At 53.1% G+C, this 17310-nt stretch overlaps 1 protein-coding gene across 8 annotated transcripts in view; it reads right to left on the reverse strand.

The window, feature by feature from the left end:
* LDLRAD3 (low density lipoprotein receptor class A domain containing 3) overlaps positions 1–17310 on the reverse strand; it is a 259920-nt gene that overhangs the window by 172534 nt on the left and 70076 nt on the right. For all 8 annotated transcript variants that reach the window (XM_089309616.1, XM_051852329.3, XM_089309609.1 and 5 more), the window contains one exon: positions 3128–3274. In XM_089309616.1, coding sequence (XP_089165742.1) covers positions 3128–3215 — 88 coding nt within the window. In that variant the 5' untranslated portion in view covers positions 3216–3274. The remainder of the gene's footprint in view (positions 1–3127; positions 3275–17310) is intronic.

Below are 17310 nucleotides of genomic sequence, written 5' to 3' on the forward strand. Positions count from 1 at the left end.
TGGGGAAAAGCCTGAATGAAAACTCGCACAGTGTTATTAGCAGATAAGCCAGGACACGAGCAGTGTGGGAGTCCTTCTCCCCCGTTTCTACAACATCTGATTCACTAAGCCCCTGGACAAAGCATTCCTTCCCGTCTGGTGAGAACTCTCCCTCGGCCTTGGGCACCAGAGAGCCGCTCGCTGGCTCACAGCCCACCACGAGACCCTCTGCGGGCAGGACACACGTTCCATCGCTCTCTTTGGTAAGCGCAGTAATCTGCTCAGTGCCAAAGCATTCAGAGCGCTTGAGGCGATGGCCTCTCTGACGTGAGAACAGGAAACACCTTCGATCTCCTCCAGGTACACACCCGGGCATTCCAGAGAATCCGAGAAGGGCTCTGTGACTCATGGCGGGAGACATGGAGCCACTCCCCTCCCTTGAAGCAGGTACCATGGATTCTACACGGGCCACTCACGGGGCAAAGACGGTCAAGTTGCCCACCCTGGAGACCTCAGCCCTGCCTTCCTGGCTCAGCCTGAAACCATGGTGTGTTTTTGTCACTTAAGTATCGATGACTATCTCAGGCAATCCTAACCATTTTGACTTCAGCAGGAGTAAAACCCAACACCCAACACATTATAGCATGCATTAGTAGTCTCACTAGGCAACTGTGAACACTCAGTATCACAAGGTGGCCCAGGGGTTTGAATGTTCAGCAGAAACTGACAGTTCAATGAGACATCCCCTTGACAACAACCGTGTACCACAGCACGTGCAGACTGACCAGTAGTAACAGCTGCAAGCCACCTACTGTATACAGGCATGGCACCCTGCTGCATGCTTCCTACATGCTAACACTTCTCAACAAGGCCAAGTATCAGCAACTTAATTATGCCTATTTCAGAGAGGAGAAATTGAGACACCAGGAGATTAAACAGATTTCTTGACTCCTCCCCATGGCTGAAGCTTAGAACATTCTAGAAACTTTCAAAATCAAATCGCTCGCTAAGGGTGGAGGGCATGTTCAGATCTGGACAGAGACAGTCCTTCTCCAGGGCTCAGATGAGGAGCGAATATGTAAAAAATTTAAAATGAAAGGGGGCCAGAGCTGTGGTATAGTAGGTATGGCTGCCACCTGCAGTGCTGGCATCCCATATGGGCACTGGTTCAAGACCCGGCTGCTCCACTTCCAGTCTGGCTCTCTGCTATGGCCTGGGAAAGCAGTGGAAGATGGCACAAGTCCTTGGGCCCCTGCACTCATGTGGGAGATCTGGAAGAAGCTCCTAGCTCCTGGCTTTGGATCAGCACAGCTCCGGCCGTTGCAGCCATCTGGAAAGTAAACCAGCGGATTGAAGATCTCTTTCTCTCTCTCTCTCTCTCTCTCTCTCTCTCTCTATCTGCTTCTCCTTCTCTGTGTAACTCTGACTTTCAAATAAATAAATGTTTTTAAAAAAAAGTACATTTTGATCAAAAGACTAAATAACTGGTGGGCAAGTCTCCATCACACTTGGGGGTTAAGGGTAGGAAATGAGGAGAAAAAAACGAAGGCTGGCAGCCAAGAACCAAAGCAAGCAGCTGCCAGTACTTCTAGTACTATTCTTTCTCCGCCACATCTTCCAGTTTGGTGATGGATTCTAAAGCCACAGGGCTAGACCGACAAAGGACACAGAACTTTCCAGAAGATGTCCTGTCACACAGCTGCTAGCGACAAAGCTGGGACCAAAGGAAGGGCCTGACCTAATCCTGCATTTGTTCCCTGAACTCCTCATGAGCTGACCATGCCAGCTCTGCTAACAGCAACCCTTACTCACAGGCACTCTGCACCCCGCGAGTGGCCATGGCGCGTACTTGTCCAGTGTTTAGTAATCCTCAGAACTGGACAGAAGGCGGAGCTCTCACCGCTCTCTCACTGCCAGCTGCAACTGCAAATGTCACACATCTAGGCACTTAGGAGCCATGCAAGAAATAGGGCAAAGCTGCAAGAGACACAACACGCTTTGAAACCAAGTCTGCAGAAGCAAAAATGCATTACATAGAGTGGCCTATTCTAGAAAATTACAAGCAACAAGCCTGACAGGCCCTTCCCCAAGAATCCCCCAATGTTCCCCTCCCCGAAATTTCTGAAGAGAGCATGAGCAGGCATCGGGGACTTGGGACCCCTTTGCTGGGTGACAGGCTAGGATCAAGTGGATGGCTGGCCCAAAGGAAGCCAACCGAAGGGAGGCAGTGGCTGGCCCCAGAGGGTGGGCTCCAAACCCAGGGCTCCTTCCTGTGCATCAGTAAAGCAGTCTCCAAACTCGGCAACAGCTGTGTGCAGAGATCAAACGATTATTCTGCACTCAGCCGTTTCTTCAGCTGGCCTTCAGGGGGCCTGCAGGTTTGGGACCAGAACACACAATTGTCCTGACAAAGAGGCTTCGTGGTCAGGTGCCCAAAGCCCATCCAAGAGCCAAGAACTATTGTCCAGCCACGCGGCCCCAAGGAGTCGCCTTTCGCACACACCTGTGCCCCCACTTGCTTCCCAACTGCCAGGCCCCCCAGGAGGATGACCTCGAAGTACAGTGGCCGAGCTCACCCTGCAGAGATAGACTTTGGGAGGACAAGCATTCTACCCCCATGAGGCAGGGGTCACTGGGATCTGACCCCCGTGCCCTCTCGACTCACATCCTAGTGTCTGTTCCCAGGGCTGGTCTATCGCCAATACAAATCCCACACGTGTTTCAGGGGCACAGAACAGGCTGAGTAAGGAGGTGAGCAGGGGAGGATCACAAAGACCCCCAGAACCTGGTGGCAAAGGGCCAGGCCATGTCCCTGTGACAGCAAAAGGGGTTGGGGGATGTGAATTACGATGGATTCAGTACCCATGGGGTGCAGGACACCTGGCATGATGCTGTGCCACTGCTACCTGTCAAGAAAACACCACGATGTACTGTGGGATGGGTACAGGCATGGGCCTTGGGGTCAGCATTCCTGGGTTCCCAAGCTAGGTGTGCTTCTGGCTGGCTCCGAGATCCCACAGTGACATAACCTTGGGGAGTCTCAGGCTGCAAAGGCAACACCCTAGGCTGGGGCTGGGGGGATCCCCTGGATTCCCCAGGCTGTGGCTCCAGCGCCCCAAGGCCGTGTCCCCAAGGCCGCACTACTCACGGCACTCCTTCTCGTCGCTCTTGTCGAAGCAGTCGGGGAGCCCGTCACACTGCCAGGCACCCGGGATGCACCGCCCGTTGCTGCACATGAAGTTGCCCGGGATGTTGCACTCGTTGGTGAAGTTGTTCCCGGGGAGCAGCTGGCTCTCTGTGGAGAGGGGGGACAGGGAGGTCAGACACACAGCCAGGGCCCGAGCCCCCATCCCACCGAGAGGGCCACGCTCAGCACAGGTGAGACTGCAGGTAAGTGACCTCCCCTCACTGGGCCTCGCTTCCCTCAGTGAAATGCACAGATAATCTGCCGTACCCCACCTGCAGGGCTAATGGAGAAACAGGAGAAAGCACCTTGGTGTCTGCCTGGTACCAAAGAAGTGTTTGTGTTTTGTCCAATCTCCATCAAAAAGACTGGTTGTAAAATCAAATGTTCGGGGCTGGCGCTGTGGTATAGCAGGTAAAGCCACTGCCTGTGGTGCTGGCATCCCATATAGGCACCGGTTCCAGTCCCAGCTGCTCCAGTTCCAGTCCAGCTCCCTGCTAACATGCCTGGGAAAGCAATGGAAGATGGCCCATGTGCTTGGGACCCTGCACCCACGTGGGAGACCTGAATAAAACGCCTGGCTTTGGCCTGGCCCAGCTCCAGCCGTTGTGGCCATTTCGGGAGTGAACCAGTGGATGGAAGATCTCTCTGTCTCTCCTTCCCTTTCTTTTCATAACTCTGCCTTTCAAATCAATCAATCAATCTAAAAAATCATGTTGTTCTTTGACCATCATCAGTGTCTACAAACCTTTTTTTTCTTTTTTTCTTTTTTTTTTTTTTGACAGGCAGAGTGGACAGTGAGAGAGAGAGACAGAGAGAAAGGTCTTCCTTTGCCGTTGGTTCACCCTCCAATGGCCGGCGCACCGCACTGATCCGGTGGCAGGAGCCAGGAGCCAGGTGCTTTTCCTGGTCTCCCATGGGGTGCAGGACCCAAGCACCTGGGCCATCCTCCACTGCACTCCCGGGCCACAGCAGAGAGCTGGCCTGGAAGAGGGGCAACCAGGACAGAATCCGGCGCCCCGACCGGGACTAGAACCCGGTGTGCCGGCGCCGCTAGGCGGAGGATTAGCCTAGTGAGCCGTGGCGCCGGCCCAGTGTCTACAAACTTAAGTTCCAGACAAGAGTGAGCACTGGACTCCCAACACCTCCAACACAGGAGGTGGCAGGGTCCTTCTGGGCTTCACTCTCTGGTCCTGACCATCACAGAGTTCTTGAACTGGGGCCAAGTTGGCAGGAATTCCAGATCGCCTCACTCTAGGAAGCAGCTCAGTCCTACAAAACCGACCTGCACGAGGTTGACCGGGGAGGCGAGGCCAAGCACAGCTCTGAACGCAGGCCTTCTAACCCCAGGAGGCCGCCACAGTCCCTGAAGCACTTGCCCAACCAAGTTACTGGAGGCCGAGCACCGAGCCCCAAGTCTGCAGGACACAGTCACAAGGCACCAAGGCCCCCATTCACAACCACCGACACAGAGGCTGCAAAGTCAACAGAGGGCCAGGGTTACGGCAGTGGGGACAGGGGTCCTGCAGGCAGATCTTTCCAGATAGCCAGGATCTGCTTTACCAGATCTGTCCACGCCAGTGTGATCATCTGCTGGGAGACGAGGAATCATTTGAAGTAAAACAGTCTCAGGGGAAGGGAGGAAAAAAGACCAGTCTCTTGGCACAGCACAGTTCCAGGGTTCCCTCCTGAGTCGTTCTGTAAGCGTTCATGGGACATTTACGACCAGACACTTGGGCTCTGTCCTACAGATGCAAAGCTAGGCTTCTTCCCCAGGCTGGAAACACACACACACACACACACACACACAGACAGAGGCATACTAACAATGCAGTAGTTCCACATCTGCCCGGGAGTAACAGCAGCAGAGAAGGGCCCATCTTTCACAGCTTTGCCCAAGAGCAGCGTCTGTCTCAGGATTTCTGATCCCCGAGCTCGCATCCTCCTGCCAGCGTGCTCTGAATGAGCCACCAGCGACGACCTTTGACCTGCTGGGTTTCCTACAAACCCCTACACACCCTTCAGCAAATGCCTTCTAGGCTGCCTTCCCTCAGAAGTATTCGCTGGCTTCTCCAAGCACGAATGAGCACTTACTCTGGTGGCTGGTGATGGGATGACTGGGGTGATGCTAAAAGTGTTTTTCAACTGGAACAAGTGGACAACAGCCAATTGGAATGGGCACAGCCATAGACAAGCGCAACACGGCAGCCATCACACACCATGGATATTCCCTTGGAGAGCATCAGCCGTGCCATACCGTATTAATAACATACACATGTTTTCCTACTGAAACGGGCTTCCATGGCTCACTGGAGAATTCTAGAAGAGCTACAGAGAGGAATTCCACCATGCCTGCTACTCACATCAGAACCTACAAATGTCCCATTTTCGCTCCTCACTCCATCACCCCTGCAGATGGTCAAGACCCAAGACTCCATCGCCACAGCTACAGCGCCAGCCCAAGTGGCCACCATCTCATACCAGGATTCCTGCCTTGCCACGACCTCCCTGCCTCCCATCTTATCCACTAAATCATGACATTTTCTCACTGCTAAGAGCCACTGAGCGGCTCCCCAGTGTTAAGATAAAATTCCAGGGAATCAAGGCAGATTCCGGGAAAGAGGGAGCATTTTCAGTGGGTGGATACACTGAGATGGGGCTTGAGGCTGAGGGAGGGAATGGTTCAGCAAAGACTTGGTGTAGGAAGTCACAGCCCAGGGTATGGAATAAAAACATGCAGCTCTCTTAGGAATTGCAAATGTGTTGTATTACTCTTTCTTCAATTCTATGGACCAATCAGACATCACTAATCAATCACAGCATCCTGTTCCAAGGAGCCCAGATGCAACATCAGACTCCTAAGGCTGGTCTGCAGAAAACCACCACCAGCCTCCAAAAGAACATGAAACCCATTCACCACCTGTAGGTGCAGACTCATCCACAGAAGGACTCGTAGGAAGGGAACCTAGGAGGGCTGGCCAGGGGCTGAGTCCCAGCCGCACACCAAATGCTCAGCCCAGAAAGCACACTCTCTCCAGCTGACTCTACAACCGCTTCAGGCTTCACCCGCAAGCAGCAGGCTCTTCAGGGCTCCCGATTGTAACCTTCATTCTCTTTGGTTTGGAAGTCACTTAGGCTTGCTTTTGTAGAGCTGACTCCTCAAAGGCAAGCCCCTAGAGAGAAATCACTGCAACCGTGGCATCTTGTTGTGCTACACAGATTTCTGGAGCCAGAAAATCAGCCAGATTAGATTGCAAAGTGCTTGCTCTGAGAGCCAATAAGGCCAGCGGCACGCAGACTTGACAAACAAGGTGGTGGATGCAGAGTAAGTACCACATCCGTTACACACAGGTGGTCCTGTCAGCCACAGGGCTCCCTGGCGTGGCGGAAAACAGAAGGCCACATTCTTTGTGCTCTTCTGAGCAACTCCACTAGGGGGCACACAGACTTATGTGCTAACGGGGGTGGGGCAACTTGGTTCTGGCAAGACCTCTTTGGATATTTATAACATCACTCGTGGGCATGTACAATTATCAACTTATAAATTACCCTGCTATAGATTTATGGAATTTTGAGTCCCGCCTGCAGCTGCCTTGGGCAGGACCAGACCAAATGGTTTCATGGGCCTTCTATGGCCTGCGGGCTGGCTGTTCCCCACCCTCTGCAAGAGAGAACCACACCACTGGCCTCAAAAGCAGAAGCAGAAACCTAGGCCACAAGAGAAAACCTTGTTGATTCTGCCTTCAAAACCTTCCGCAAACCCAATGAACCTGACACCACCCCTTTTCAACCTGTGGTTCCTGGCAGGGTGTGGTTTGGGAACCAAGGGCAGAGTCTGGAGTTGTGCTTGGTACCTGGGGATAGGAAGCGTTCTACTGACAGGCAGTACACAGGAGCCAGGAACGGAGTCACACATCCCCCACAATGCACAGGCCAGTCCCGCACCATAACGAAGCAGGTGCCGACGCTAGGACACCCCGGTTTCAACCCCCTTCCAGCCGCTGCTTCTCACTCCCTCCAGTTCCTTCTCTTTACACATAGTGAGGTTTTTCAAAGCAACCGACGGTTCCTCTGTGCCCTTAGAATAAATCTCAGACTCCTGCCATGGGCTGCAAAGCCCAGCAAGACCCGGCTTGGCCTAAATCTGCAACCTCGATTCAAACCATTTCCTCCAAGCCAGTAACGTCTGCCCTGGGGCCAGGCCTCCCTGCATGCTGTCCGCGGGTTCTAAATGTTTCTGCTGCCAGTCTTTCACTTGGTGTCATGAGCTGAACTCGCCCCACCTCTGAAACTTACACGCTGATGTCCTAACCCTGGGCACCTCGCGATGTGACTCGCTTTGCAGATAGGGTCTTAAAAGAGACCATGAACGCTACCACGTGGGATGCCCCCAGCCCGTATCAGAGTGCCTGGGGTCAAGCCCCACCTCTACTTCAGACATAGCTTCCTGCCAGTGTGCACCTGGGAGGCAGCAGGCGATGGCTCAGGTGCTTGGGCTCCTGCCACCCATGTAGGAGACCCACATGGAGTTCCTGACTCCTGGCTTCAGCCTGGTCCAACCCTGGCTGTTGCAGGCATGTGGGAGTGAACCAGCAGAGAGATAATCAATCAATCAACCTCTCTCTCTGCCTTTCAAATAAATAAATAAAAGTTTTTAAAAATGGGATCACTATGCTGAGGCCTAATCCAATTATCCTGGGGTCCTTAAAGACAGCAGAACACAGACACACAGAGGGGAGACCATGAGCTGACGCTGCAGGATAGCGCCCCCTACAGGCCAAGGAGAGTGGCCTCAGCAGAAACCAACCCCGTGGACACTTTGAAGGCAGACTCCCAGCCTCCTCAAGTGTGAGCAGATTGGCTGTGTTGCTTAAGCAGCCCAGTCTGTCATCCTTTGTTATGGCAGCCCAGTGCACCCACGCCCTTCCTCGCCCCTCATCCATCCATCAGCCTCCAGCGTAAATCACTCGCTCTGCGATCCCTACGCTGACACCCAATCTGAAGCTGGGCCCGTATTTCACTCAGGCCACGGTCCGGCTTTTCCTTTCTCCCAGCTCATGCTCACCAACTACTTCCCCATCGCTGCACCTGACCTCGCTGCACCTGACCGAGTGCTCCCTGAAGGCAGAGCGCCTCCCTCTGATTCAGTTTCACAAGCTTGGCCTCAGGCCCTCCTCCATGGGTCTCCAATAAATCCCGTGGCCTGCTAACAAGAGGATCAAAGGTTTGCTCCGCTCACTTACTCTCCCTCCCTGTCTTGTTTGGAAAGTTCCCTGTGCCCTATTGTCTCAGGAGGTGAGTGACAGCCGCACATATGTGGGTAAGATAAGGGACATGGGGGTGTCTGGCTCTGCACCGTGTCTGCTTTAAGAGAGGTTAGGAATCTCGTCAGCCTGACAGCAACAGTTTCTAGGGGCTGAAATATCCATCCCATCTCCTGGGACACATTTGGAATCCCCAAAGGACAAGCACTAGCACGAAGTTGGCTAGCTGGACTTTCTCCTCCTCCCTTTTTTTTCTTCATTAAGCTGAAAAACGAAAAAGCCCATTTCCACTGCAGCACATCACTCGCTTAAAATAACTACACCATCTGCACCAAGAATAGGGGGAAAAAATCCCAAGTCCTCCACCACGGACAAAGGCAAACAGTCTGCACAGCAGCTTCTCCCAAGCTTTCCACAAATCAATTCATGTCAAAGGGGTCCAAAAGCGGGGCACCGACAAGAACGCAGACGGCTGGTGCGCTCCTGCCTGGGTCACTCCAGAACACACAGTGAGTGGTGAAGTCCCCAGCGGAGACAGTGGGAACTCCACCCTCACTGGAATGTCTCCTCTCCCTCTGCTGGTCTCTCTCCAGAGGGCGCCCCTTGCCATGTGCCAGGTAGAACTGACACCACAACCCATCCGCAGGCCCTGCTTTCAGACTTTCTCCAGGTGGCCTTCAAGTTTATCCATTGCTTCCTGACAATCTGGGTCTGCAGGCTCCAGGAGCAGCAAGCAAGACACACACTCACACACACATGCACACACGCACACACACACACTTACACAGGACCAGATGCACATGCGGCTCAGCACTCACTTCTGCAGATCTCACACAGATCCTCCTGAGCCTCCCCAGAGAAGGAACCAACTCTTCCTGCTGCCTGGTGCCAACACACACAGTGTTACACGGCCACTGGGAGAAATCGTCTATTCCTCATCTGGCTCACTTCTTTAAACACACATGCACACACACACACACACGCATGCAAATACACACACGCATAGACAAGGCCACCAAGGGAGTTTGGTCTTCAATGATATGCTTGTAAACATCCCTAGAAACCCCAACAGGCCGCTTCCACCCTAGACTACTTAGTCCTCCTCACAGCACCAAGGATCAGACAGAACCAGAGACGTCTGTCCCACGTACTTCCCAGTGCCATTCGGAAGTCATCAAGCTCACTGCTTCCTGTAGGAGCTGTCAACCAAAGGGAGCAGTCATGAAAAAATGTATGTCTGCGGCATGGACGTGCGTCTGGCTCCAAGCCCCAGAGCCAGCCTGGCCTCCAGCTCCATCTAAACTCTGCACATGGTCCCGACCTCTCATCTCATTTCAGCGTCTCCTCCTTGGTTTACCGACCTATTCCAGGAAAATATAACCTGGACAAGTAGCTGAGAAGGTCTGAAGGGACCCCAGCTTTCTTGGGGTCCTTGGCACTCACGGGTTTCATAATTACAGTGACCATTACCCTGAAGGAAGACCGCATGTAATTTTGCAACAGGAACAACGTGTGGGTGGGGCAAGGACCCAGCTAATACGTGCCCTGGGCTGTGCACCCACTGTCTGCACCTCGCACAGCCTCGGGGTGCACGTCTCCACAGGCTGCGAAGCAGCCACCTTACACAGTGATAAATGCTTTGTTTTCTTCTTAGAAAGCAAGTTAGCAAAGAAAGCCAATGGCTGGCATTAATGAGGCGAGCGGAGAGAGAGTGGAGGGGTCCAGGAAAAGGACAGTTTTTCACCAGGAAACGGCTTTATAAATTATTTTTCCCTGTATTTATAGCCTCATTAAGAGCCTGAAGCTGTTACTTACATTTTTTAGTTATGCTTCATTGCGTTTCATAAAGAAAATTATGTCAGAGCGGCATGAATGCAGCAAGGATTCGCACAGCTGCTGGCACGCAGGCTGGCATGGTCTGAGGGCCACGGCTCTGGGGGCCCCACGGTAGCACAGGAGGATACTGTCATCATGGTGCCAACCTGCCGGGGAGCACCAAGCCCCAGCCTCCACCCTGGAGCCCACCCCATCTTAGGCTCCCTTTCACAACCCGCAAGAAACTGATCGTTGCTGACTTTTCACTAGAAGACTACTTAACCATGGCTTAAGCATCAGTTCATTTTTGTCCAGTATAACACCACCCCTACGAGGGAGAAACTATGCCCATTTTGCAGATGAGGAAACGGAGGCTGAAGAATGACCTGCCCATCGCCACTCTGAATAGGTCAGCAAACGGCCAGCCCGGAGTGCTCCAGGTGATGCAGGTGCAGACCAAGAAGCCAAAGGGATGTTATGTGGGTACTTATATAAAGGACAGAAAACAATATCCCACCAAGTTTCTATTGAGGAAATGCAAAGTATCTGCATAATCACTGAGAACAACTTTCTGAAACAGATGCCTACTACTTTGGGGAAAGGGTAATTACCATTTTACTTAATTGAGGTCCAAAGTTACTGTTCCCTATTATTAAAATCTATTGCAAATATCTGGATTTTTCCTCCCAACCATTTAAACATAAAAACCTCTCCCTGTTTGGGAAGCATCTAAAAATAGGTGGGGGCAGACTCCAGCCTGGCTTGCCCACCGACCCCTGCACTCAAAGACAATGGGTCTGCGCAGAGTAGGGACAAAGGTGTCCAATCCCCAGGCACGCCCCCTTTGTCCCAGCACCCACCACACTGAAAGGAGCCTGCTGCTGTCTTTGAGCTGCTCCCACCCCCACGCCTGAAGGCAGAAGCCTGAGCCATGCTGTTGCCCCGGCAGCCTCTCCCCTAGCCAGTGTGGGCACCCGGCAGACCCCACCTGCACGCCTGCGGGCCAAACAAGGAGAACAGAAACTGCTCACACCTAAGAATCCTGCTGTTCCCACCCTCCTACATTCCTGGACCTTATCTAAACTAGATGGAAACTCCTACTTCCTCATGCAAAATCCAATGAGACAGGGCCTGGGGGTCACTCTGAGCTCCTGGGGGCAGCAGCACAGGAGGAAGGAGCTTGAGGCAGAGCTGTCAGAAGCGCCTCTGTGTCCCATACCCACATCCTCACTGCCAGCCTGCCGCACCCAAGACCGGGGCCAGAAGCCGGAACAGCAGCTGTCCTGGGGTGCCCTGCCTCTTAGCTCCCAGCCCTGGCAGCAACAGGTGGGCTGCGGGGTTTAACTGAAGGAGGAAGGCAGAGACTTCATGAGCAATTTTTCAGGCTTTCGAAAACCAGGCTCAGGCGGGGGCCAGCGAACCCCGCACTTCAGCACTTCTGAGAAACAGCCATGGGGTCAAGAAGGGGGACTTGGCTTCGGCCGCAGGTTCAGTCCAGCTGCTGTGTGCAGGGAGGAGGGCGACAGTTTCCACGGTCCCTGGGAAGCCTGCTGCGGCCCGGCCACTGCTCTGCACGGATACCGCCGGGTAGGGCAACTGTGGAAAACACCAACACCGAGCAAGGAGTGAGGCCAGAGAAGCCCAAGGAGCTCCACTTAGGCCCCAAGGCTGGTCTTTCTGAGCTCTGGATATGGAAGGACTTCCGAAATAAGACTGAATAAAAACACAGGCCATAAAGGAAAAGACTTAAATATAATTGCACTGAAATGCAAAACTCTGGTCATTAATACCGTAAGCAAAGTCACAGATAAACTATGAACTGGAAAAAAAGATCTGCCACATGAGGACCCAAAAAGTATCCCCCTGTAGAATTTTCTAGCAAAACTGGGAAAGAAAACACAAGGAAGCCAACAGAGAAATGGACAACGCAAATGAATAGGTACTTTTCCTGATGAGGAAGCGCCAATAGCCACTTCATATATCCTCAACCTCACTTGTAATCAAAGCACAGATAATGAAACTAGGAAGCTCTCTTTCCCAACCATTACCCTTGCAAAAATCTGAAGTCTGACATTCTCAAGTGGCGAGCAGATGAGGAGCAATGGGAACTCCCGCGTCGCACTTAGGGGAGCATTCTGTAGAGCAATCTGGAAGCTCCTAATGAAGAGGAAAAGGCTCCCGTGCTTGGATGCAGCCAGTCCACTCCAGGGACACACCCGAGGCCTGGGGACAAACACGCCCAGGTGCACAGAAGACAGCAAGATCACACTTGCTTAGCAGTGCTGTTATACAAAGCTGCAAGACAAACTCCACTTCCATCAAAGAACGGACAAAAGAAAAGGGGACATTGAAACAGCAGAATAATACCTAGAGCCTCAGCTCAATAAATGAGGATGGCATCAATCAATCTGAGAAACTCACTGTTACGTGCAAAAGCAAGAAGCAGAGCCTCCTCAGCTTGGACACGTTCTGTTTTAATGGGTACATACGGATGTCAAAGTACACTTTCAATGAACTGGAAAGATAAACACCAAATTCAGGGCAGCGGTTCCTTCTGGCCATTGAGGTCACAAAGCACACACAATGAACTTCAACAACAAGATCTCTTTAAACACATTTTATTTATTTGAAAGGCAGAGTAATGAAGAGAGGGAGGTCTGACATCCACTGGTCCACCCCGTCAAATGCACACAACAGCCAGGGCTGGGCCAGGCTAAGGCCACAAGGCAGGAACGCCACCCAGGTCTCATCCCATCATCTGCTGCCTCCCAGGCGGCCCATTAGCAGGAAGCTGGATCAGCAGCAGAGGCACAGCTCAATCCCAGGCAGCCCAACCCACTGCACCACAACCTCTGCTCCCAAACATCTTTCTTTAAAACAACCTGAAGCAGGGTTGGTGTTGTCATGCAGAGGGTAAAGCTGCCACCTGTGACATCAGCATCCCTAGGGGTACCAGTTCAAATCCTGACTGCTCCACTTCTGACCCAGCTCCCTGCTAATGCGCCTGGGAAAGCAGTGGAAGGTGGCCCAAGTGCTTGGGGCCCTATACCTACGTGGGAGACCCAGAAGAAGCTCCTGGCTCCTGGCTTCAGTCTGACCCAGCCCTGGTCTTTGCAGCTATTTGGGAAGTGAACCAGAGGATGGAAGATTGTGTGTGTGTGTGTGTGTGTCTAAATCTGCCTTTCAAATACATAAATCTTTAAAAACAATAAAATAACCTAAAGCAAATTTGGCAGAAGACTGAAGTTCAGGGGAGCCTGGTGGTAGGCTCAAAGTCCTTCTCTGTGCTATCCTTAGTAGTGTTACTCTTCTAAAATGTTTCATTAACACAACATATTATAAGGAACAAAAGCCCAAGAATATTTGAGAAAGACATATGGAACCATTTCCCACTAATGTTCTAGCTTCAAAACCCCAGCCACTACAAAGGAGAGAGATTAAAGGGGATACAGGTCCACACTGGGAAAGAAAGTGCAGGCAGGCGTATGCACCTGGGAGATTCCACCTGTTTCCAACTCTTCATTTTCTGAGAGGTAGCAACTACTGCGTGACAGAAACCGATTGTAGAGAGAAAAATAAATATATTGCATGAAACAGATTTACCCACCCACCTCATTAAGCCATGCCATTCCAAAAATAAAAACAGTAGGGCTTCAGCAGCAGGTCAGGTATTTGTTGACTACGGATGCCCCGAGAAGGCAGGCTTTGCAAGCCACAGTAAAGCTGTCCTCCTTACCAGAGTCCACCCCTGCTCCCTCCCGGCCCCTCAAGGGGGGGCTGCAGGAGGCTGAGCCAAGACGGGCACAGCTGGGGGCAGCTGAGGCTGCAATTTAGTGACTAGGGCCCCCTGGCTTTTGCCACTAAGGAGGCACAAACCGTGCGTGAGGAGCTGAGGGTGGCTAGCAGGGGAGGGGCAGTGTAAGGGTGGAGGGCGGGGTCAGGCAAGGCAACCATGCGGCAAAGCCCAATCCCTGCTTCTATCCTTTCTCAGGAGTCAGCCAGCCCTGGGTCCAAGCACCTGACTCTTATAGCTCTAATGAGCTTGGTGACTCCAGACAAGTGAGTCACCCTCTCTGAGCTTCAAGTCTCCATTTGTGAAAATGAGGCAATTCTACCTCTCTGGCAGTGTTGTTGAAGGACAGAGGGGTATAAGATAGGGGGATGCATGGGTGGGTGGATGGCAGGAGGGAAAAAGTTTAGAGGGATGGAGGGAGGGACAAAAGGATGGACAGGTAAAGGGATGGATGGACAGAGGACCACGTGTACATAGCAGAGCAGGCGGTATATGCCGGGGGTTGAGCACATACTGCCAGTGCTTGCTATTCCTTTGTCTCCTCCATACATTCTCACTGACTCTCCTCACCGAGCTGGTACTATGAGTGGTTCCCAGAAAAGCAGACCACGGGGACAAGCACCAGGTTTGAGGAACACAGTCACAGAGCCCTCAGTGCTGAGTATCTTCTAACTTAAGGTCGCCCCAGCTCCAGTCTTCCTTAGAAATACCAGCCCTCCATGGACGGTTCCAACAGCTCTTTAACAGCGGCCCAACTACAAACACGCATCAGCCCTTCCCAGCAACCTGGCTACGAAGCAGGTCAAGCGAGAAAGACACACTGGGCTGCACGGGGCTCACCACTGGCACTTGGAGGAACCGCTTCAGCCACGCCGAGCCTTGCTTTCCCTGGGTGCACATTAGGCTGTGAGAGATGATGTCCACCTTCAACTCTCAACGTGCTCCTTGCCTGTCTCTGTGCACACACCCCCAGTCCCCAGAGCAAGCACACACACACCATCTGTCTGAGATACATCCCGCATCTGTGATTTACAGACAGGTCTTCCTGCAAAGAACCACACACACCCCTGGAAGCAGGTACTGAAGGGAGCCCCTCTGCCCCAGCCTGTCAAACGCAGGACTGGCGCTGGCCTCAGAACCCACATTCTGTCCCCCGCTGAGACTCAGTTCTGGCCTCTGCTTTTCAGGCCTGGGTCCTCCTTGCCGCCCTTCCTCTTGGAGCTGGCTGGTCCCACGCTCCCCCTGGCAACAGGAGAAAATAACCTCCAAGCAGCTGGGGCTCAGACCTGCCTCCCACTTCCTGCAGATTAAAGGCCTCTCCGGTTCGCTTCAATTATCCACAATCTCCCATCATGTCACAGCAAATGAACGATTGTTTGGCTTATCACTTCCGATTAGCGGAGGGACTCTGCCAGGGAAATCAAAAGCCGCCAGCCTGTTAGAGCCAAGCAGGGGGGGAATGCATATTAACCGGTGCGTCTTTTTAAATTTTCTTAAGTAGCATAATCCATTAAACCGGTCCCTCCCGCTTCTCCGCTTCTTCAGTCGGCTCAGGCGGGCACCCTCCCTGTGCGCTGAGCCCGCCGGCAGGCTCTCCATCATGAGGAATTAGCTGACTTCAGGAGCAAATGATGTTTGTACATCTAGCAAGTGCCAGAGCTAAGCAGTATTTACTGCCGGAGCCCTCACGTCTGCGGGCTCTCGGAGCTCGGGAGCGAGCATTCTCACCTCTGCAAGCAACTCTTTGGATTTGGCACACTGAAGGGCTAGCAAGCGTGCAGACAAACCTGCCTGGGTTTTCCAGATGGGCCACAGAAAACAAAGCATTGTTTAAAAATTCAAGAGGGATTATACTCTCCTCATGCAAATCACTGCTGGAGCCATGAACTCCTAATTCCACTCCTTCCAATCTCAGGGATGACTTACCTCTCTGTGCCTCAGTTTCCCCACCTGTAAAAGAAAGACCAAACACAACCTTGGCGAGCTCCCTAAGCAACCAAATGGCTGTCTGGTCCATCTGGGGATGGGAGTCACAGTCACAAACGTGACGCTTTCACTGGGCATCACTCACCAGAAAACCTCCTAGGGAAAAAAAAAATCCTACAGATTGGGAACTTGTAGGTTCATCACACACATTGGTACAGCAGGCAGAGAGGTCACGAGGCTCTCCAGAGAGCCTTCTTACAGGTATTCTTCTAGACATCATGTGCGTACACAGTGTGTCACTCCCTAAGCCCTACCGTTAGAATGCAGTGCTAGGCCAGCGCCGAGGCTCAATAGGCTAATCCTCCGCCTTGCGGCGCCAGCACACCAGGTTCTAGTCCGGGTCGGGGCGCCAGATTCTGTCCCAGTTGCCCCTCTTCCAGGCCAGCTCTCTGCTGTGGCCAGGGAAGGCAGTGGAGGATGGCTCAAGTGCTTGGGCCCTGCACCCCATGGGAGACCAGGATAAGTACCTGGCTCCTGCCATCGGATCAGCGCGATGCGCCGGCAGCAGCGCGCCGGCCGCGGCAGCCATTGGAGGGTGAACCAACGGCAAAGACCTTTCTCTCTGTCTCTCTCTCTCTCTCACTGTCCACTCTGTCAAAAAAAAAAAAAAAAAAAAAAAAAAGAATGCAGTGCTAACCAGAAGAAGGGTAATCTGAACTGTGCGAGGATCCACCCCAAACTCAAGGCGCAGGCATCGCCCCAGGTGAGAGCAGGAGGCGGAACCACTGTTCCACTACGTTGAAAGCAGTGCCCCACCCACCCCCGACTCCCAGGAGTGGCTCCAATTCCAGGGCTCCAGCTCCCGCGGGGCTCTCTGCTGAGGGGGCAGCTGGTGAGAGGTCAAACGCTTGGTCAGTGCTGAGTCCATGACTGACCTACACAGGGGTTTGCTTCCCACTCCCCTCGCCTCCCTGCACCTGTCCTCAGCAGGTCACTAGTGGCCTCCCCAGCCTCCCCCTGGCTGAACCCAAAGGCTGCTTTGCCCCCTCACCGTACACAGCTATGCTGCATCAGACAGCCAGGGAACTTTCTCCTGACCCTCCACTCGGCCCCCTGCCTTCCCTTCCTACCCGGCTCCCTACCCTGCCTTCTCGGTGACCCAGAGGCTCCTCTTCCTGCACCCACGCCTCACAGCAGCCCCAGGTCTGCTCCCACTGACTCAAGCAACAGATGCACCTTCGTGGATCAACCATCTTGCCCCCTACTCGCTGCAACCTGCACAGGGCTGACCCCGACCCTGACAGCACCCCCTGAGCTCTCTCTCCCCCTCCCCCTCATCCTCCACCCAG

This window comes from Oryctolagus cuniculus, chromosome 1 (genome assembly GCF_051225735.1).
Source record: "Oryctolagus cuniculus isolate XC-2025 breed Fujian yellow rabbit chromosome 1, ASM5122573v1, whole genome shotgun sequence".
NCBI classification, from domain to species: domain Eukaryota; kingdom Metazoa; phylum Chordata; class Mammalia; order Lagomorpha; family Leporidae; genus Oryctolagus; species Oryctolagus cuniculus.